Source organism: Loxodonta africana, chromosome 1 (genome assembly GCF_030014295.1).
Source record: "Loxodonta africana isolate mLoxAfr1 chromosome 1, mLoxAfr1.hap2, whole genome shotgun sequence".
NCBI classification, from domain to species: domain Eukaryota; kingdom Metazoa; phylum Chordata; class Mammalia; order Proboscidea; family Elephantidae; genus Loxodonta; species Loxodonta africana.
The window spans coordinates 91,165,640-91,188,958 of record NC_087342.1 but is presented as its reverse complement, the minus strand read 5'-3'; the positions used below and the strand labels follow the sequence as shown (position 1 = coordinate 91,188,958).

Genomic DNA, 23,319 nt, shown 5'->3' with positions numbered 1-23,319 from the left:
AGGTATTTCAAAGCATAGAAAATGATGGACTACTACCTAACTCACTCTATGAAGCCACCATATCCCTGATTCCAAAACCAGGTAAAGACATTACAAAAAAAGAAAATTATACACCTATATCCCTCATGAACATAGATGCAAAAATCCTCAACAAAATTCTAGCCAATAGAATTCAACAACATATCAAAAAAATAATCCACCATGACCAAGTGGGATTTATACCAGGTATGCAAGGCTGGTTCAATATTAGAAAAACCATTAATGTAATCCACCATATAATAAAACAAAAGGCAAAAACCACCTGATCTTATCAACTGATGAGAGAAGGCATTTGACAAAGTCCAACACCCATTCATGATAAAAACTCTCAGCAGAATAGGAATTGAAGGAAAATTCCTCAACATAATAAAGGGCATCTTTTTTATGCAAAGCCAACAGCCAACATCAGTCCAAATTGAGAGAGCCTGAAAGCATTTTCCTTGAGAACGGGAACCAGACAAGGATGCCCTTTATCACCACTGTTATTCAACATTGTGCTAGAGGTCCTAGCCAGAGTAATTAGGTTAGACAAAGAAATAAAGGGCATCTGGATTGGCAAGGAAGAAGTAAAATTATTTCTATTTGCAGATGACATGATCTTATACACAGAAAACCCTAAGGAATCCTCCAGAAAACTACTGAAACTAATAGAAGAGTTTGGCAGAGTCTCAGGTTACAAGATAAACATACAAAAATCACTTGCATTCCTCTACATCAACAAAAAGAACATCGAAGAGGAAATCACCAAATCAATACCATTCACAGTAGCCCCCAAGAAGATAAAATACTTAGGAATAAATCTTACCAAAGATGTAAAAGACCTCTACAAAGAAAACTACAAAGTACTAGTGCAAGAAACTAAAAGGGACCTACATAAGTGGAAAAACATACCTTGCTCATGGATAGGAAGACTTAACATAGTAAAAATGTCTATTCTACCAAAAGCCATCTATACATACAATGCACTTCTGATCCAAATTCCAATGACATTTTTTAAAGTGATGGAGAAACAAATCACCAACTTCATATGGAAGGGAAAGAAGCCCCAGATAAGTAAAGCATTACTGAAAAAGAAGAAGAAAGTGGGAGCCCTCACTCTAACTGATTTTAGAACATATACAGCCCCAGTAGTCAAAACAGCCTGGTAATGGTACAACAACAGGCACATAGACCAATGGAACAGAACTGAGAACCCAGATATAAATCCATCCACGTATGAGGAGCTGATATTTGACAAAGGCCCACTGTCAGTTAACTGGGGGAAAGATAGTCTTTTTAACAAATGGTGCTGGCATAACTGGATATCCATTTGCAAAAAAATGAAAGAGGACCCATACCTCACACAATGCACAAAAACTAATTCCAAGTGGATCAACAACCTGAACAGAAAGGCTAAAACGATAAAGATCATGGAAGGAAAAAATAGGGACAACGTTAGGAGCCCTAATACAAGTCATAAAGAGAATACAAAACATTACTAAAAATGATGAAGAGAAACCAGATAACTGGGAGCTCCTAAAAATCAAACACCTATGCTCATCTAAAAACTTCACCAAAAGAGTAAAAAGACCACCTACAGATTGGGAAAAAATTTTCAGCTATGACATCTCTGACCAGTGCCAGATCTCTAAAATCTATGTGATTCTGTTAAAACTCAATCACAGAAAGACAAACAGCCCAATCAAAAAGTGGGCAAAGGATATGAGCACGCACTTCGCTAAAGAAGATATTCAGGCAGCTAACAGATACATGAGAAAATGCTCCCGATCATTAGCCATTAGAGAAATGCAAATTAAAACTACGATGAGATTCCATCTCACTCCAACAAGGCTGGCATTAATCCAAAAAACACAAAATAATAAATGTTGGAGAGGCTGCGGAGAGATTGGAACTCTTATACACTGCTGGCGGGAATGTAAAATGGTACAACCACTTTGGAAATCTATCTGGCGTTTTCTTAAAAAGTTAGAACTACCATACAACCCAGAAATCCCACTCCTAGGAATATACCCTATAGAAATAAGAACCTTTACACGAACAGATATATGCATACCTGTGTTTATTGCACCACTGTTTACAATAGCAAAAAGCTGGAAGCAACCAAGTGTCCATAACGGATGAATGGTTAAATAAATTATGGTATATTCACACAATGGAATACTACACATCAATAAAGAACAGTGACGAATCTGTGAAACATTTCATAACATGGAGGAACCTGGAAGGCATTATGCTGAGTGAAATTAGATGCAAAGGGCAAATATTGTATAAGACCACTATTATAAGATCTTGAGAAATAGTATAAACTGAGAACACATACTTTTGTGGTTACGAGAGGGGGAATGGAGGGGGGAGGGAGGGAGGGTGGGAGAGGGTTATTTACTGATTAGTTTTTTTTTTTTTTTAAGAACTACTTTAGGTGAAGGGAAGGACAATACTCAATACAGGGAAGGTCAGTTCAACTGGACTGGACCAAAAGCAAAGAAGTTTCCAGGATAAACTGAATGCTTCGAAGGTCAGTTGAGCAAGGGTGGGGGTTTGGGGACTATGGCTTAAGGGGACATCTAAGTCAATTGGCATAATAAATTCTATCATGAAAACATTCTGCATCCCACTTTGAACTGTGGCATCTGGCGTCTTAAATGCTAAGAAGCAGCCATGTAAGATGCATGAATTGGTCTCAACCCACCTGGATCAAAGGAGAATGAAGAACACCAAGGTCAGATGATAATTACGAGCCCGAGACAGAAAGGGCCACATGAACTAGAGACTTACCTCATCCTGAGACCAGAAGAACTAGATGGTGCCCGGCCACAACTGATGACTGCCCTGACAGGGAGCACAACAGAGAACCCCTGAGGGAGCAGGAGAACAGTGGGATGCAGACCCCAAATTCTCATAAAAAGACCAGACTTAATGGTCTGACTGAGACTAGAAGAATCCCGGTGGTCATGGTCCCCAAACCTTCTGTTGGCCCTGGACAGGAACCATTCCCGAAGAATACTCATCAGACATGGAAGGGACTGGACAGTGGGTAGGAGAGAGATGCTGATGAAGAGTGAGCTACTTGTATCAGGTAGACACTTGAAACTGTGTTGGCATCTCCTGTCTAGAGGGGAGATGGGAGGGTAGAGAGGGTTAGAAACTGGCAAAACGGTCACGAAAGGAGGGACTGGAAGGAGGTAGTGGGCTGACTTATTAGGGGGAGAGTAAATGGGAGTATGCAGTAAGGTGTATACAAGTTTATATGTGACAGACTGACTTGATTTTTAATCTTTCACTTAAAGCACAATAAAAATTATTAAAAAAAGCACACGTACTCAAGGACTTAAATTTAATGAAATTAATAATTTTTACGGCTTCATCAAAGATATTTTTAAGTGATACTGGCTTTTTTTTTTTTTTTTTTTTTGGTAGTGAATGGTGGTGGCAAAGACTACCTCGACTACTAGTACAGTTTGGTACCACTGTCTTGATTCCTGCTAAGGTATGTGGCTAGGTTCCTGAGTGATGCAAATGGTTTGCCCTTGGCTGGTAACAGAAAGATTGGCCATTCAAACCTACCCAGTGGCTCTGTGGGAGAAAAAGCCTGGTGATCTGCTCCCATAAAGATTAAAGCCATGAAAACGCGACGGAGCAGTTCTATTCTGTGACACATGGGGTCGCCATATATTGGAATGAACTCCCCGCACAAAATGATGAAGACAACAAAGGTGGCAAGTGTTTCATGTACCTGGCATATGCACCATCAATTGAAAAGTTGGAGGAATTCAAGAACAAAAAAGATATCAGACATAAAGAAAAGAAATGTACAGTGAAACTGGCAAATAATATCTACGTTTTACTGTCAAATCTCCTGGACCTTCTGAAAGGGATTCAAGAATTCCTGGGGTCCACAGGCCACACTTTGAGAATTGCTTCTCTAAGTTAAGCAAGAAAAGTTTTTCTTGTATCTTTATTTTGTAGGCAAGAAATTCATCCACCATACAGAAAGATTAAGTGGCTTTCCCAGTGGAACACATCACCTAGGATCTTCAGATTCAGCATGCATTCTCTCTCTCTTTTTCTCCAACTTATCAAAATCTACAAATGTGCAAAAAAGTGGGAAGAATAGTACAATGAGATTCAACAGTTATTAAAATTTTGTCATATTTGCCTAAACTCTTTTTAATGATTTAAATAGATGTTAGTATATATGTGTGTGTATCTAGATAGACTGACTGACAGGTCATTTCTATATGTATATCTAGAGAGAGAGAATGAAGACAGATTAAGGTTTTCCACCAAAACATTCTAAAGTAATTTGCAGGCCTCACAACAACTGACTTACAAAACATTTGCACAACTCCTTAAGAATAAGGATCTATGTCCTTGCAATATCATTACACCTAAGAAAATCAACAATGTTTCCCGAATACTATGTAAAGCCCTTTCCATATTCAAATATCCCGATTTTTCCCAGAAGGTCTTTATAGGTATTTTTTTCCAACGTGGTTTCATAGAAGATTCTCATATTGCATTTTATTGTGCCTCTTTAGTCACCTTTAGTCTAGAACAACCATACCCACCCACTTTTTGTAGAGGGGATCAAGATGATACACTAGAAAAAATCAATTAAACACAAAAGACAGTGTTGGAGGAATTCAGGAACAAAAAAGATATCAGACATAAAGAAAAGAAATGTTGTTGTCGTAGGTGCTGTCGAGTCAACTCCAACTTAAAGTGACCCTATGTACAACAGAACAAAACACTGCCCGGTCCTGCACCATCCTCACAATCCTTGTTATGCACGAGTCCATCATTGTAGCCACTGTGTCAATCCATCTGGTTGAGGGTCTTCCTCTTTTTTGCTGACCCTACTTTACCAGGCATTATGTCCTTCTGCAGGGACTGGGCCCTCCTGATAACATGTCCAAAGTACATGAGACAAAGTCTTGCCATCTTTGTTGCTAAGAAGGATTCTGGCTGTACTTCTTCCAGGACAGATTTGTCCCTTCTGTGGCAGTCCATAGTATATTCAGTATTCTTCACCAACGCCATAATTCACATGCATCAATTCTTGTTTGGTCTTCCTTCTTTATCGTTCAGCTTTCTCAGATTGTGAGACAATAGAAAATAAAAGTAAAAGCTGGAAGCTGTGTTAGGTGGTGAAGGGGAAAACAGGGCTTGAAAGGCTGAACTTGGCTGCCCTCAGGATTTATGTTAGTTCACTGCTGTTTTTGTCAGTTTGCTGCTGTTTGCAAGGCCCTGTTATGTGATCTTGCTGAGGTAGTCTTGTGGAATTCCCAGGCTTGTAACCACTATTTCCCTTGACAACTATAAAACCTCTGACCTCCCACTCTGGAACGTGGAGTTCTATTTTGCTTCTGCTGCCACCGGGCACTGACTAATAAAACTCCCTAATAAACTCCTTCACAGAGACAGTAGTGTTGCCTGCCTCATTCTTCAGTCTGTCGGCGCCCTCCAATTTTGGAGGCAAATTTCAAGTTACCGGCCCATTCTTTGAAAGGCAGAAACCTTCCAGAGATGGAAAAGTCAAATATTTTCCACTAAAACAATTGCTGTAGCCTAATAAATATTCTCTGAAAACCAGAACTTGCGAGATATGGACAGAATCAGAAAACGGCTGATGTTGCAACCCGAATACGAGGAAGTGCAGATGCAAAAGCCAGAAATAGTCACAAGAAGTACAAGAGACAAGAGTCAGAGATTCAGGCTCAGCCTTTCACTTCCTTTTGAATTCTTACTGGGTGGAGGCATACTGACATCACTACTGTTCTCCGACTGTGTCTATTCTTTACATTTTTTCCACAAACTCAGAAAATTTGCTTCAATAAATTTATCAAAACCAAATAGTTGACATTAGTTGTTTTTATTAAAAAGTCAATTTTACCCTTATCTTTATTTGAACAGTATATGCATGCACACACCCAAAAAAACCTGTTGCTGTTGAATTGAATCCGACTTATGTCGACACAACAGGACAGGGTAAAACTGCCCCATAGGGTTTCCAAGGAGCAGCTGGTGGATTCAAACTTCCGACCTTTTGGTTAGCAGCCATGCTCTTAACCGCTAAGCCTCCAGAGCTCCATATGCAAATATCTGTACATAATTGGAATAAACATGCAAATTATTAAAAAATGGGTTCATTTTTTTTTTTCCTGTCCTATAAAATTGAAAAGAAATACTTTCTGGGTTTTTATGAGGTAGGATTCCTATACAGAAGGAACCCATAATGGAAACGGGAAATATATACAAAGTTAATTTATGCTAACAATGACAGAAATAATGTCAACTAACATGGAGCAGCTACAAGCAACTCACTCTTTTTATCTTCCCAACTACACAAGGATATAAGTGCTTCACTTTTCCGTTTTACAGATGAAGAACCTGAGATTCCTAGTGGGAAAACGCTAGGAGTAGAACCCAAAGTACCAAGCTGAAGACTCCATGCTCCCCTCCTTGAACCAATGCAGTCAGGGGCTGACAGCACAGACTGAGAGCCCAGGTACACAGTGCCATTGTGGTCTGTCCTTGCCTTCTGGTGTAGGTGTAGGTCTTGTAGCTGCTCGTGTTCTGTAGACAAAGGGTAGATGAAAGTCATCAAGAGAAATCAGTGAGGACCTACTTACGCAGGATAGTCTCTGAGACTAAGGCCCTGAATTGTGCCTCAAACCTTGAATGGCAACTAGCCCTAGAAGTCACCTTTAAACTAAGTAACATTTAGCCCAAAGAGTGAAGATTGTCACCCCTGAGTATTGTGTTTTTTAAAAAGTTATCTGTATAAGACCAGAGGGTCAACAGCTGTTTTAAAGCATAGATGAGAAGTTTGAGAGGCAGGGAGATTAAGTAAATGGAAGTGAAATAAGTGGAACAGAAATAACAAGGATATTGACGCAATGTGAAGACTGTAACCAATGTCATTGATCATTATGCCTAGAATCTGTGGGGTGGGGGTGGTGTACCATTTCACCAAAAATTAATTTAAAATAAAAGGGATGCCATGAGTGTTCAACTGTTACAAAAAGTTGGTTTCTAATCCCTCAGAGATTCTCCCTCCTCAATCTTCCTAAAATAGATTCTGCCTTGTTCTCAGGGAACAAAAGACTCCCATTTTTTTTTTCCCTCTCACCCCACTTTTCCCAGCCCTTGCTAGTCTCCTTCCATCAGTCCCACCAACACTGTCCTTTATCCTTGCTTGTCACCTAGGGAGTGAAACAGTTAACAGGAAAAAAGGATGAGTCCAGGACTGGTCCTTCTGTCAAGCCCCAACCCATCCTGCAACAGAGTGAGGGGCCTCCCCAAAAGGAGGATCAAAGCCTTATTCTTTGAAGCCTGGTCGAGGATCACAAACGCAGTTCCATCTCTCCATTAATTCTCCATCTTCCTCACCTGAAAAGCTCGTACACAAGAGTGCTCAGCCCTGCTCCACCTTCCTGCTCAAGTACAGGCACTGACCTCCACCTGCAGCTCACCACCTCTCCACCTCCCTGCCCCTGTCACCTCCTGAGCCAGCAGCTCCTAGCTGGAAAGTTCAGGGTGACCAGCGGCCCATCTAGGAAAACTTGGCTGCCACAGGATCTGTATCTGCCCTGACTCAGGGCACCCCTTCTTGGCAGAGACCCCACCTTCCCCTGACCCTCTCCACCTGCCAGGCTCTGAAACCGCAATCAGGCCTTCCTTGCTGTTGACCATTTCACCAGGCCACTGAAAAAAATGCTGGACCCCAAGTCAGCTGCTTAGCTGAGGCAACCAGGCCTTCACACCCCCGTTCCTCAGTGGAATCTGACCAGGCCACTGCCCACAGGGGACCTTCTTCTCAATGAGGAAGAGGGGCCTTGTTGAGACCCATCAGCCTAAGCTGGTTTCTGCCCACCCTCTGCACCCTGGGGTCCCACTGACACAAGCTACCACCTCCTACAGGGAAACCTCCTAGACAGGGATCTCCATGTGTGAATTCCTGCTTCATTTCAAATGTGTTAAAAATCACTACTGGAAAAAATTCTATTAAGATTATTTGGTGAATTCATAAAAACTATTATTGGACATCAAAATTTAAAGCAGGAATTTTAAGAAATTACCATATGTCTGTCACATACTTTTCCTGACAAATGCCTCATTGATATGGAGGCAACCCTCTCTGTCCCCCAGGGAACCAGAGCTGCAGGTGGAAGCAGGGGCAACAACAGTCCTGCACAACCCCCACCTGGTGCAATGTGAATGGATCACTTTGCAGAGGGGGAGGGGACTCACTGTTCTAGGTTGTCCAGTATTGAGGGCAAACTGTGATGAAATTAGATTTAAGGAGGAGAAATTAGTGCTGCTGCCCCTCTCCCTCTGGTCACACAGAAGAGGTGGACACAGCAGAAAGCCTGCATCTCCTGGACGCCTCACCCTCTCACAGCTTCATGAATCACATTGGCTCTTGGTTGAAGAACAAAACTTTTCTGTTTTCTCTTTTCCTCTCTCCTTAAGCAATCTGATTATAGGGGAAAACACTTTGGTCATCCCTTACCCCACATTTACAGGACAGCGATTAACATGAGAGAGAGGAACTGGCTTAGTTTGAACTAGGGGACGCCAGAGAGCACAGACCAAATGCCCCAGTAAACAGTCCCTGTGGACTTTCCCCTGGAAGGATGGACAGGAAATCCTCAGAGGCAGGACAAAACCAGGGACCACCAGTACCCTGAGGAATGGCTGGTCCTTCTTCACAAATAGTAGGGGACATCTACTCGTGTCCTCCTCCATCATCCACATGGAAGAGCCAGAGACATGAACACATGTGATGGGGACTTGAAAAGAGCACAGGCCAGGAGTTGGCCAGAGGAAACCAAATGGAGGACTCACTCAGGTCTACAGGAGGGATCTGAGGAGCTGCCAAATGCACAGAAGATGCTCACCTCTGCTCAAGGCCCACATGTCTGCTCTAAGTAGGGGCTCCCCAGGGGGCTTTAGGCAGGAGGCTCAGGGGCCAACCAGTGGACCTGGATCGTGAGTTTTTTTCTTGGTTTCCTCATGAGGACTGGAGACACTTGGAGGAAAGGAGGCAGACAGGGACTAGAGTTATCACATCTCATCCATATTCCTGTGAGAGATAACCACCCCCCATCTCAGCAGATCATAAACTCTTGCACTATTTGTTCCCCCTAAATCCACAATCATCCATGGCCTTGTCAATCAGTCCATGATTCCCCACACAACCCATGTGGGCCAGCCCTGGCAGCCTGAGAGACAGAGAGAGGAAGAGGACAGCACAGAGGGGAGCCGGGGCCCCTCACTTGGTATCCCTCACCCAGGTAGCAAGAAGCCCAGGCTGGCCACTTGAGAACCCTCACCTGGTCTTGGCCATGGGTAGGACTAAGGGGTGTTGATGGGCATGCGGCTCCCAATTCCCCTCACAAATACTCCAAATTTCAGCTCTTGTTACTCTCTGGTGAAAGGGAAAAGGTGTGTCTTCTCCACCACTATTCCTGCATAGGGAGATGTGAGGGAACCCCACTTCCTGGCAGAGTCCTTCCTACCCCTACTCACGCTGGCTGTACAGTTTTCTCACCTGGGCTTTCCTCATCTGGTGTTTCCTTCTTCCTGCACCAGAGAAGGTCAAGAGCAGTAATAATAAGAATAATAACAATAGCAGCAACGAGTACATCTAGAACGATTGGCCATGCACTCTCTTGTACCGAGGTCTCACCTAAAAAAAACCTTTTAATTCATTGGGTCCTCCAGACCTGCAAGCCTTCTATCCTTCCCCTAACCTGGTCCCTAGTTATCAAGTCACAGCCTCCTCCAGGATCGCCGGTGCTCACCATGGCTCACAGGGTGTGTCATGTTCTTCCCGCTGTCTTCCACATGGCAGCTGTACCTCTGCTCCTCCCCTTGAGGAAAACTTGTGGACACCCAGATCACGTAGGTCCCATTTCCACTGGACAGGACACTCCCAGACTCCTGGGAGTCCTTGCTCAGGGGTTCCCCATCCTGAAGCTGGGTCAGTGTGATTTTCTGGGAATAGAAGCCAGCAGCCCAGCGAGTCAGGGTGACTTTGCCCTTCATGGCCTGACTGAGGGTCACGTTCACTGCTGGGGGCACTGGGAGGGGAGAGGGCAAAACCAGTGAGGCACGTGGCCATGCCCTGTCTCCAAGTCCAAGGGAGACAGAACAGCACTGGTCCTCTCCATGTTTCTTGCTCTGGCCTGAAGCTGCATTCACCCACAAGCACTCAGGATTCATGCTGCTCACACGTCTGTCTGGGATCACAGGACCCCAATTCTTTCTTGTGGGAGGAGGGTTGCGCCTCGGGTTGGAGCCTCACTCTCTGGGTCCACATGTTGATGCTGGGGAGGGTAGGTGGCTCGGGGGCTTCTGGGTCATGGAGGGCTAGGAGGGAACTCTCCAGGCTGGGATGGATGGGGCAGACCCATGGCTCTGTGGCCCCCATGGACAAAAAGCATCCTCCCCTGCCTAACATACACCTTACCAGATTCAGTATTCTGTCTGAGGGCCCCCTGCTTTCCTGAACATTGACACTGGACAGGTCATTTCTCCACCCACCTGTGTGTCTTTACCCAGTGGCTTTAACAGGATGGGCAACTCAGAATACAATGTACCAACAGGACATATAGGGATCCCATAGGACAGTGATAGTTTCCCTCAGATAAGGCAGTGATAGGGTTCCAGAAGACAGGGGAAATGAAAATCTTCCCGAGCATCAGTACCTGTTCTCCCCATGAAGTCTCTCCCCAAGTCCAGGTAGCTCCGCAGCCTTTTACAAATATCTCCCTCCACATGGTGACCGTAATATTTGTGTTTATCCCTATCTACATCCCAGGTCTTCCTCATTTCCAATGCCAACGTCTGCACCGAGGACAGGGGCACTGTCCATCTCTTGGTCTCCAGGTGACAGCAGAGGAAATGCTCCTTGCCATAGCAGTAATTCCAGAAGCCCCCGGGGCCATCATCTTCCTGGATCTCACAGCCCAGGGTCTCCTGGAGGGAATCCAAGCCTGCCCCACCCAGACAATGACTTCTCCATTCCTGGGTCCCTCCACTTCCCCCTCCCAAGGTGAGAAACTCCAGCCCATAGTGTCCCTCCCTTCCTCCTCCCCCACCTGTTACCTGAGAGACAGCTCACATCCTGGCTGAATTCCACAGACCCCCATCCCTGTCACCCACAACCCAACTAAATCCAATGGAAAGAGACATGCTCCCACCTCTCTACCCCAAACCCTTCAGGAAACATCCTCACACTCCTCTGTCTCATCCCCACTCTCACCTCTTTTCTGATCCTGCAGCTTCATGATGTCGAACAGGGTCATTCTGAGCTCCATACGTATGTCTGTAAAGCCCATGGTCTCTAAGTCCCAGGTCTCAGCTCCCAGCTGGGCTTCTGCCCATGGTCCCTGGGGCTCTGCCCTACCTTTTTCACTGTCATACTGCAGGAATAACTTTCCATCAAAATATTCCTCAGCAACGAATCGTGTTTGCACAGATCCATCCTGGGAGACCACCGTAATGTCATAACGAAGACTGCGAAGACAGACCTTAGGGAGGAGGAAGCCAAAGATGAATCTTCTCCTTGAAATAACTACACATCAAACATGTAATAGAAGGTTCTGTGGTTCTGATTCCCTGAAGATGGGAGTGGTACAGGTGTGTGCCTGTGCAAGTGTGGAGGGAACAGGTAACATTCACAAAAGGTTAGGATTAGAAAACCATCAGAGGAGAAGGGCCAGTGCTGGGAGAAGTATCATTATGGAGAAAGGCCAGAACAAGTCCAGTGGAAAAATCAAGAAGTTAGGTCAGTTATGTGAGCCAGAGAGATCCTTCTGTGGTCAGGGAAGCAAAGGGGGAGGTTAAAGGCCAAGGAGCTAAGCACTTAGGCCAAGAACAGAGTGGGGTCTCAGGGAGCTGGGGAGGTATGCGAGTGAGAGGAACAGGCAGATGGTGGTAAGGGCCCAGGACTGGTGAGGGGCATGGGGCAGAGATGACCTTGGGCTACAGTGAAATCAAGAGAGGAGAGGAGGGCCTATTTATGGAGAGTGGTGATCACAAGGTCCCCAGCAGAGAGGGCTTGTGAGAGATGAGAACCTGGTGAGGGCCTAGACAGGTTGCAGGGTCCTAGAGTGAGGGTACGGGTGCAGAGAGACCAGTGAGGAAGGGGGTTCAACACCTTAAGGGTTAAGAGAGGAAGCCATAAAGTATTAGGTTTGGGATGAAGGCTTGGGGAAGAGGTACACTGGACCAAAGCCTGTGGTGGGAAGGGCCAGGAACAGACATATGCATTGGAGAGCGGAATAGGGTGTGGAATATTGAGAACTGCAGAGAGGTCTATGGACCAGGCACTGCACTCTGCACTTAAGGCCCAGTGATTGTTAGCTCTGGGCTTGCCATGGTGAGGGCTCAAGTGAATGGGGATGAAAGGAAGACTAGCTGGGCAAAAGGCACCACTAGGAAGTCAGGGTGAATCCTGGAGGTCAGCAGTGAGTGCCCCATGCTCCTGGTCCCTTGCTACACCCCCTACCCCACACCCCACCCACCCAGGAAGTGGCAGAGACTGCAACATCCTCCTGGTAGCCCACCATACACCCACCCATTGCCCTGCCCAAGTGGCGAGCAGCAGCGAGGGCGCTACACTCCTGGTAGAACACTACAGCCCACTCCCATTGCCCTGCACACCTAGTGCATGGCACAGAGTGCCCTGTGCTCCCGATTGCCCACCACACCCCACCTGCCAAACCCTGCCACCACCCACACCAATCCTGTGAGTGGCAGAGAGCGCCCAATGCTCCCAGTCACCATCACACCCCCCCACCTCGCCCTCATGGTGAGTGACAGAGAGCACTCCCATTTTCTAAGCCACCCATCACACCTACCGAACCCACCTAGCGAATGCCATCACACAATCCCATGCCACTGGACTGATGACAGGCAGCATCCTTCATCTGCCCAGTCCATCATCAGCCACCCAACACACCTGGTGAAAAGCAATATTCACTTGCCCTGCCTACCACTGCCCTGCCCACCGCTACCCTTCCTTCCTGGAGATAGATGGTGAGTGCTCCCACCAGACGAGCCTTGATATATCAAATCACATTTAAAAAACAGGATAAGATGTCTCAAGTTAGTGAGCAAAATAAAGGGGCAGGAAACCTTTCTGAGGAAGAAATGGTAATGGGGCAACCTGATAAGCAATTCAAAAAGATTTATACACAGGATCCTCAAAGAGATCAAGGAAAGCACAGACGAAACCCTAGATGAATTCAGGAAAACAATATAAGAATAAAATGACAAAATAAATAGATAATTAGAAACTATTTTTATTTATTTATATGAAAATAACAAGCAGACATCTGGAAGTTTAACAATAAAATGTCAGAAAGAGATAACTCAATGGAAGGACATAGAAGTAGAATTGAATCAATGCAAGAAAGAATCAGTGAAAAGAGGACAAATCCCTCCATACGAATCTGTTTGAGGAAGAATCGGAACAAAAAGATTGAAGAATAATGAAGAAAGCCTAACAGTTATGTGGGACACTATCCAGAGGGAGAATTTACACGCAATTGAAATTCCAGAAGAGGAGGAGAAGAAAAAGCACAGAGAGAATTTTTGAAGATTTATGGACGGAAAAGTTCCCTAATATCATGAAAGACAAGGAAGGTTTCATCCAAGAAGCTCAATGAACCCCATACAGGATAGATTCTAAAAGAAAGTCACCAAGACATATCATAATCAAACTTCCCAAAACCAAAGACAAAAAAAGAACTCTGAAAGCACCTCATGAAAAATGAAATATCACCTATAAAGGGGCACCAAAACGACCAAGCACTGATTTCTCAGCAGAAACCATGCAGATAAGAAGACAGTGAAATGACATATATAAAACCCTGAAAGAAAAGAATTGCCAACCAGGAATTATATACCCAGCAAATATATTGTCTATCACATATGATAGTGAAACTCAGACATTCCGACATAAACAGAAATTATGGGAATTTGTAAAAACCAGACATACCTTACAAGCAATATAAAAGGGAGTCCTTCAGACAGAAAACCAATAACATCAGAAAACAACCTAAGATCAACACACTTGACAGTATCACCCAGATAAAGAATTGTTAAAAGTAAAATAAATCTGGAAAACAGGAAACCAGAGATGTCAATCTGCAAATAATGACAACTTGAAAACAAAAAGGGGAAATAAATGGTGTAGTTATAGAAATTCCATATGGAGTGGAAGTCAAGGTGATAGGAAGATATAACAGACTGGAAAAGGATACTGGTGAGGAGTGAGCTTCTTGGCTCAAATAGACACATGAGACTCTGTGGGTAGCTCCTGTGTGGAGGGGAGATGAGAAGGCAGAGGGGGACAGAAGTGGCTGCCTTGACATGGGAATACAGGGTGGAGAGAAGGAGTGTGCTATCTAATTATGGGGAGAGCAACTAGAAGTACATAACAAGGTGTGTATAAGATTTTGTATGCAAGATGACTTGATTTATAAACTCTCACTTAAAGCACAACAAAAATAAAAATAAAAAAGATACAATAGACTGTTAAAATTTAGGAAGATAACGGTGAATTTCAGAGTAACCACAAAGAAAATTAATAAATTAACTCACCAAAAAAAAAGAAGAAAATCAAAGAAATCAACAACAATGAAGGATATGAAAAGAAAATCCACAAATAAAAAGAACTGAGCACAGGAAATTAAGCAAAGAAAATGTTAACACCACAAAAGTAAATAAATAAATAAAATAACAAAATGGAGCAGTAAAATCCATACCTATTGATAATTACACTGCATGTAAACCGTTTAAATGCAACAGTCAAAAGATAGAGCATGGCACAATGTATTTAAAAAAATTTCCTATCAATATGTGCCTTAGACACAAAGACATAAAAAGTTTAAAAATCAAAGGATGGAAAAAATATATCTAGCAAATAGTATCCAAAACAGAGCAATATTAATCTCTGATAAAATAGGCTTTAAGTCAAACACCAGTATAAGAGACAAAGAAGGGCATTGTATACTGATCAAAAGATGAATTAACCAAGAGGACATAACCATGACCAATACTTACGTACCCAATGATAGAACACCAAAATACATAAAACAAACTCTAAGAGAACTGGTAAGAGAAATAGACAGTTCTACAATAATAGCAGGAGATTTTAACACCCCACAGAATTCTAGAGGATATCAAAAAAATAATACATCATGATCAGGTGGAATTCATACCAGGGATACAAAGGTGGTTCAACATTAGAAAATCAATCAACATAATTTCCACATAAATAAGTCAAAGGACAAGAATTACCCACCTGATCATCTCAATTAATGCAGAAAAGGCATTTGATAAAATCTAGGACCTTTTCCTGATAAAAATTCTCAACGAAATAGCAATTGAAGGAAAATTCCTCATCATAATTAAGGGCATATAGACAAAACCAACTGCCAACATTATTCTCAACACAGAGAGATTGAAAGCATTTCCCTTCAGAACAAGAATGAGACAGGATGCCCATTACCACCACTCTTACTCAATATTGTACTGGAAGTTCTAGCCAGAGCAATAAGGCAAGAAAAGGTAATAAAGGGCATCCAAATTGGTAAGGAAGAAGCAAAACTGTCCCTGTTTGCAGATGATATGATCCTATACATAGAAAATCTCAGAGATTGCACAAGAAAGTTATTGGGACTAACAAAAGCATTCAGCAAAGTGGCAGGGTACAAGAGCAACATAAAAAAATCAGTTGGATTCCTCTACACTAACGAGAAGGATTCTGAAAAAGAAATCAGGAAAATAAGACCATATACAATAGCCCTAAGACGATAAATTACCTAGGAATAAATCCAACCAGGGGCCTAAAAGACTTCTACAAGGAAACTGACAAAAAAAAAAAAAAAAAATTACTGCAAGAAACCAAAAAGACCCACCAAAACCCAAAACCAAACCCAGTGTCATCAAGTCAATTCTGATGCACAGCAACCCTATAGGACAGAGTAGAACTGCCCCATAGAGTTTCCAAGGAGCGCCTGGCAGATTCAAACTGCCAACCCTTTGGTTAGCAGCCATAGCACTTAACCACTACACCACCAGAGTTTCCAAAAGACCCACAGAAATGGAAAAACATACCATGCTCACGGATCAGAAGACTTAACATTGTGAAAATGTCAATACCACCCGTCTTAGGCTGGGTTCCCTAGAGAAGTAAAACGTATAAATATACATGTAGAGATTTATATCAAGGAAACACCTCATGCAATTTTAGAGGCCGGATAAGTTCCAAGTCCGTGGTTCAGGATAGATGCCTCTTCCAATTCACGCAGCCACAGAAGCTGGTGAACCCAAGATCGGCAGGTTGGAGAGCAGGGGTCTCACTCACAGGCTGTGAAGGTTGACGAATTCCAATATCGGCAGGCAAGACTGCAAGGTTTCCCCTATTCACGAGGCTGCAGAGGCTGGCGAACTCATGATCGGCAAGTTGGGGAGCAGGGCTCTTGCTTGTAGGCTGTGAAGGATGATGAATCCCAAGATCAGTAGGTAAGCTGGTAGCTTAAGTCTCAAAAACCAGAGGTTAGACAAGAGGCAGCTGCTGGATCTAGAACAGGCCAAAAGCCTTGGCAAGGCAAGCAGGAAGGAAGTAGGCTGCAGAGGGTGGAGAGATGAAGGCTGAAGGGACAGTGAGCTGCCACAGGCTCCGCCCCCTCCAGTACCACTCAGCAGATTCCATCATGGGGGTGATCACATATCAAATTTCAACAGGGAAGTGATCACATTATTCAACTGTCAAAACACTGAGAATCACGGCCCAGCCAAGTTGACGTGCAATCTCAACCATCATACCACCCAAAACAATCTATAGATAGAATACAATCCTGATCCGAATCCCAATAACATTCTTTAATGAAATGGAAAAACTAATCTCCAACTTTATATGGAAAGGAAAGAGACCTGAAATAGCTAAATCATTACTGAAGAAGAAGAACAAAGTAGGAGACCTCACACTTCCTGGTCACAGACCTTACTAAAAATCTACAGAAGTCAAAACAGCCTGGCACTGGTACAAAAGACATACAGATCAGTGGAACAGAATTAGAACCCAGAATTAAATCTATATGGACAGCTGACCTTTGACAAAGGGTTGAATTCCATTCAATACGGAAGAGATGGTCTCTATAACAAATGGTGCAGGTGAAACAGGACATCCACGTGCAGAAAAATGAAACAGGATCCATATCTCACCCCCCACACAAAAGCAAACTCTAAATGAATCTAAGACCTAAAGGTTAAACATAAAACTATAAAGATCCTGGAAGTTAGCATAAGGACAAAACTAGGGGTCCTAATCCATGGCATAAATACACTATCAAATATATGAAAATGGAGAAACAACAGAAGATAAACTAGTAACTGGGACCTCCTAAAAATTAGATACTATGCCCAACAAAAGACGTTACCAAAAGAGTAAAAAGGGAACCTGCAGAGTGGGAAAAAATTTTGGCAATGACATAGCTGACAAGGGTCTAATCTCTAAAAGTTATAGAGTACTTCAACACCTTGGGAACAAAAAGACAAACAATCTAATCAAAAAATGGGCAAAGGACATGAACAGACATTTCACCAAAGCAGACATTCAGGTGGCTAACAAACACATGAAGACAGACTTGCCATCATTAGCCATTAGATGCAAATCAAAACTACATGGAAATACCATCTAACCCCTGCAAAAATGGTACTGATAAAAAAAAAAAAAAGAAAGAAACAATTACTAGCAAGGTTGTGGGGAGATTGGAACTCTGGTGAGACTGTAAAGTAGTGCAACCATTATGGAAATTGATATGGAAAGAAGCCTCTCCAGCTCCCTCCAGGCACTGAGACACCTGTCAATGAAGTTGCCCTGGGATCCTTCTCGTTCCCAGAGGAGAGAAGTGGGCAGGGAGCTAAGCTGCTGACTCATCCAGGCAGTAAAGGGGGGCGCGGGCGTGGTTGTAGTGGTGGTGGTGGTGGTGGTGGGTGCAGGGTGCCCCTGGGGCCTGAGAGTGCCTCCTCACACAGGGTGGAAAGTGGTCTCCTGAGCCTGACACAGCCAAGGGCCTTGCCTGCCAGTCATAGCAGTAACCCAGAAGGCGGCCAGAAGCCCAGGAGCCTCAGATGACTGGGCTGTCTGAACAACCAATAGACCGACTGACAAGAAGGCAGGCAGATAGATCCTGGAGGGGGAGCAGGCCCAGCCAGGACTCAGAAAAGGCTTGTGGGGGCAGGGGAGTGAGGGGAGGTGGATGCGAGACCCCGAAGAGCACAGAAAAGATTTGGAAAAGCCGAGTGCGCTGTGACAACGAGCAGTTTGCAGCCTCATCCATGCCCACAGTCACCCCACCAGAGACCTGCTGGGGCCGGAGCAACACCCCGGTAACGCCCAATGATACACTCTCCAGAAGTTTGACCCAAGATCGCAACGAGTGCCACTCACCAGTGGCAGTGCCCAGGGGCATAAGAAGGGCAGCCCAGAAAAGGACAGGCAGGATGCCGGCCACCCACATCACCATCAACGCCTTCAGGGACCAGAGCAGAAGCCAACGTCCCTGCACCTGCAGCCCGCGGGTGAAAGTGGCTAGTGAAGGTCCCCGCAGACCAGTGAATAAAGTACAGAAAAGTTCCCTGGAAAGGGATGGACGGGGCTGCACTTATGCAGTCTCAAAGGAAAGTCGTATTGGTGAGCCAGGCACCAAGGGGAGGCTCAAAACTAGGAAACCAGCAGGTGACAGAGTCCCTGAGAGAGGAATACTGGGGGTTTTCCCACCAGGGCCTCAGCCAAAGGGTGTGCAGATAGTGCTGAGCCCCTAAGTGCTCTGACTCAAATCCCAGAAGCATATTTAGTTCATGCCACCCTCCCCCAGGGCGGCATTAAGGCATGTGAGGGCCCTAAACACTGAAAATTAGTGGTCCCCCCTCCTCTGTTTATTGTCTGTGATGTAATTTTTTAACGTGACTATGATATTAACAATTGAACACAAGAATGGCATATGCCATTTTAGTGGAATGAAATGAACTGGATTATAACATTTTTAGTGGATGTGAGAGACTAAGATTTTTACTATATACCACATTTTCTTCAAAAAGAATATTCCTCAAAGAAGAAATGACTCAGTGGACTTGGTTGTTTCAACAATCAGTGTAAAACTCTGTTATCTCCCACAACGAAAAGTTGACTGGAGCTCCTCTTGGTTGTTTACCAGGACAGGAGCAAGAGCGTACCCTGGTGTTTAGATCATGTCACGGAGCATTGCTGGCCCTGCTGGCTGGAGTTACTGGATTAGCTGACTTGGACATACAAGACCATTGTCTCAGAATGAATCAGAGACCTGGCTATTAATATAATCTGCCCTGCCCAGTAACCACTCATTTGGATCCAGCTACATATTGGGTAAACGTAGCAAGAATTAGACTAGATAGCCCACCCTCAACTCTTGTCTATTAGAAAGAAAGAGTATACTCCTAAAAGACCCAATCAGATAAGGAGTTTCAATTGCATGGGAGGGGACTGTAGGAGACAGATGTCAACAAAGGTGGTGAAGTGGTGGGGACCTCATACCTTAAACAACTTTGCATGTGGGCACCCTCAAGGCCCTGTGTGAATTTCTTTTTAGGTCTGCCCATTCTCACGCACTGGAGCTGCTATCAGTTTCATTTAGTGCCGTGCCAGTACCACCGTGGCACTCACTTTTCCTTGTGTCTTGTCTGCCTGGCATCTGTGGGTCTTTGCTTTGGACAACTGGTGCCCCTATTTTGTTGATGCCCTAAGCACATGCTTACCTTTCTTAGGTAATCAGCCCCTGCTTTCCCGGAAAAGGCAACTCCCCACCTGCAGAGCAGCACTGGTCTCCCCAAGCTCTTTTTACCTGGCCACCCCACCTGGATGCCTCGTGCTTGCTCTTCTGTACAGAACAAACTTCGACAGAGACCACTGAATAGTCATCCTCCTGACATGCCCAACCTCTGCCATGCACAGCCTGACTGGCCACATCACCACTGACCCCAATTTTCAGAGTTCAGCCACCTCTGCCTACAGAAGCACCTTCCACAGTTGACTCAGTAACACCCTAAATTTCCTTATACATTTCAGTCACTATAACCCTCTCCTTCTTCTCCCAATGACTCCCAGGTCCAGCCACAATGCCTTGCTTCAGGCCACATCCTAGAGGTGTCTGTGCTGGAACAGGGCCACCTTGCTATGCAGCCCATGGCAATCACAAGCCCAGTGAGGCGACTCCTCATCGTCCACTCCAACACCAACCTCTCTGCAGGCTTCCGTTTCCAGTTGGCCTTCAGGACATCTGCATCTCCAGGGACCACTGCCCTCAAACCCAACAGGCCTACAGAGAAACTCTTCCATGTCAGCCTCTCCTTCCCCTATTGCTCTCAACAGGATCAGACTCCCCCCTCTCTCCTGCCTCTAATGTACTCAAATGCAGCTCCTCCACCACATTTCCAATCCCACTGTCCCCACTCTAAAACAGGCTTTCATCTCCCTTCAGCCTAGAATACTGCACAGGCTCCGAAACACCATGCCTGCACCCAGATGAAACCTCAACACCCAAAAGCCATCTATAGCTGCCCATCTGCTAAATTTAACACATAAGCCTCTATTCTACCATCGGAAGCATCAGCTTGCCCTCTGGCATCACCCCTCATTTCTCCTAGATGGCTGTCAAATTTGACTCTCTCAATCTTACCCTGACCCACCAGGATGCCGCTGCTCAAGCAATCTTCCACTTGTGGAATGTCCTCAACTCTGCCTTCTGACCCATCATCAGACCTCCCCGTATCCTTAAAGATTGTTCTGATTAGAGAGTGTTGATGGGTGCAGGCCTTGTGAATATGCTAAAAACACCACTGAATTGCACAGTGTAAAGTGTGACTTTAAAAAAGTAAATTTTATCTTTTGTCAATTATATCTTACTTAATATGTGTGACGGTTAAGATTGTGTGTAAACTTGTCTAAACCATGATTCTCAGTGGTTTGGCAGTCATACAATGTTGTCATCACTTCCCTGTTGAGATTTGATATGTGATCACCCCCATGATGGCATCTGCTCTAAGTAGCCAAACAATTGAAAAGGAGTTTCCTTGGGTGTATGGCCTGAACTGAATATAAGCAGACATTCTGACAAGGCTTGGGGGCTTTTTTCTTGTGCTGGATCCTGCAGTTGGCTCCTGTTCATCTAACCTCGGGTTTTTGGGACATGAGCTAGCAGCTTACCTGTGGTCTTGCCTGCCGATCTTATGATTCATTGATCTTTACAGCCTGTGAGCAAGAGCCCTGCTCTCTGACATGCCCATCTTGGGTTCATCAGCCCCTTTGTCTACATGAATCAGGAGAGGCTTCTATCCTGAGCCACAGACTTGGGATATTTCAGTCTCTACAACCGTGTGAGTCATTCCTTGATATAAATCTCTCTATATATGTACATTTATACACTTTACTTCTCTACAGAACCCAGCCTAAGGCAGTACGTCATCCTAAGGCTGCCTTCTACTGAAAGCTCTGCCTTATCCTCATACACATCTCCTGGTGTTTGGAACATCTAACCAGTGGTCCTCAGTGGTGGTTGATTATTAGAACCACCTGAGGACTTTTGATATCCTTAAGCCCCGGCTACAGCCAAAATCCCTTGGTTTGGACCTAGGCCAATCACTTGCTGGACAATGGGAATGGAGGGTCCTGTCTGTCCTCCTTCTACAGATAAGAAAAACTCATTATCCCAGAGACTGTTTTAATTGCTAGAGGACACAAGATAGTGAGGGGTAGAGAGGGAGGTAGAACCCAGCACCTCTAACAGCTGGTCCTGAGCCCTGTCCTGCATGATGACTGCCCTTCCCCCGAGCCCTGTGGAGGGTAACCAGCTCCCAGGAGCAACCACTCCCAGCCTCTGCCTGCCCTGTCTTCCAGAAGGGTGGGGCAGAGGGTGATTCGTGGACTTGGGGTGCAGGGGACAGGGGCGGTGGGAGGAAGGGATGCAATTCTCTGCAGGCCTATCTGAAAGGGTAGGGGGGTGTGATTCCCCCCACCACCAAGTGGTGATTTGCTGGACAGCCTCCTCTGGCACCCCTTGGATTTGTGCCCCCTGGTGCAAATGCAGTCCTCTGCCTCTGCCACCCCCTTGCCCCCCACCTCAGCACCTCTGCCCTTCTCAGGCACTTCCTAGGCGCAACGGCTGCAGCAAACTCTCAAGCAGCTCACCCCTCCACACACTTTCAATACTTTAACAATAATGATAATAAGCTAGGTTTGTCCCAAAGCATTTAGATATGATTGCAAGGAGAGTTGGAGCCAAATCTCCCTTTCTCTGAAGGCTCTGGTTCTGGGTTTGGGGGCAGAATCCGGCCAGGCTGCCCGGCCCCCTCCAAACTCCAAGGTCCACAGCTATAAGAAGCTGTCTCCCAGCCTGCCTCCAGCCCCTTCTGCTCTGTGCCATAAACTTCTTTTTCTCCCTCCACTGTCACCGTCTGACCCCTGGCTCACGAGCATAGGGGCACGGGACGCCAGGCTCTGCACGGAGTTTAGTCACCACAGCTGGGTCCAGAAAGAAACCTGAAACCAGCCAGCGCCCCTGCTTGTATAATCCAGGGCGGCATGGCTGGGCTCCAGGGCTGCCCAGCTCTTTTCTCCTCTGCGGGGACTGAGGTCCCTTGAAGGGCTGAAGATCTGAATGGCTAGGTAAATAGTAAAAGCTTTACAGCAAATGTTTCAGATATGCCAACTTGTCCAGTACTGTTCTGGTTTTACCCTAGTGTTAATATTCAAATTTTCTATTTTCCTTGGTGTTGATTTTTAAAAAATTCTTGTATATTTATTATAATGGACTTGTATAGTAAGCCACCTCCAGACAACAGTGATTTCAGGTAAATAAATAAATGTGTGCTTCTCCATTGAATCAGTGCTAAAAAAAAAAACCCGAAAGAAAACAACCCGCTGCCATCCAATTTCAAATCTTTTTAAATTTTTTATTGTGCTCTAAGTGAAAGTTTACAAATCAAGTCATTCTCTCATACAAAAATTTATATACACTTTGCTATGTACTCCTAGTTGCTCTCTCCCTAATGACACAGCACACTCCTTCTCTCCACCCTATATTCCCTGTGTCCATTTAGCCAGCTTCTGTTCCTCTCCGCCTTCTCATCTCCCCTGTAGCAGGAGCTGCCCACATAGCCTCCTGTGTCTACTTGAGCCAAGAGGCTCACTCCTCACCAGTGTCATTTTCTATCTTATATCTG

General features: G+C 44.8%; 1 protein-coding gene across 6 annotated transcripts; it reads right to left on the bottom strand.

The window, feature by feature from the left end:
* Positions 1-3,443: 3,443 nt before the first annotated feature.
* On the bottom strand, positions 3,444-17,082 carry LOC100665465 (MHC class I polypeptide-related sequence B-like). Of its 6 annotated transcripts, none has more exons than XM_064283205.1 (8): positions 16,177-17,078; positions 11,312-11,579; positions 10,755-11,042; positions 9,849-10,041; positions 9,596-9,627; positions 8,943-9,073; positions 6,475-6,615; positions 3,444-6,141 (listed from the first exon to the last, which is right to left on the bottom strand). In XM_064283205.1, exons 1-6 carry the CDS (start codon positions 16,177-16,179, stop codon positions 8,994-8,996), a joined length of 864 nt encoding a protein of 287 aa, XP_064139275.1. In that variant the 5' UTR covers positions 16,180-17,078; the 3' UTR covers positions 3,444-6,141; positions 6,475-6,615; positions 8,943-8,993. The 6 variants fall into 6 exon arrangements, with proteins under 6 accessions (XP_064139275.1, XP_064139280.1, XP_064139277.1 ...); XM_064283210.1 differs by having other exon boundaries at positions 3,444-6,615; positions 11,312-11,374; positions 11,456-11,579; XM_064283207.1 differs by having other exon boundaries at positions 3,444-6,615; positions 16,177-16,243; positions 16,427-17,078.
* Between the last annotated feature and the right edge of the window lie 6,237 nt (positions 17,083-23,319).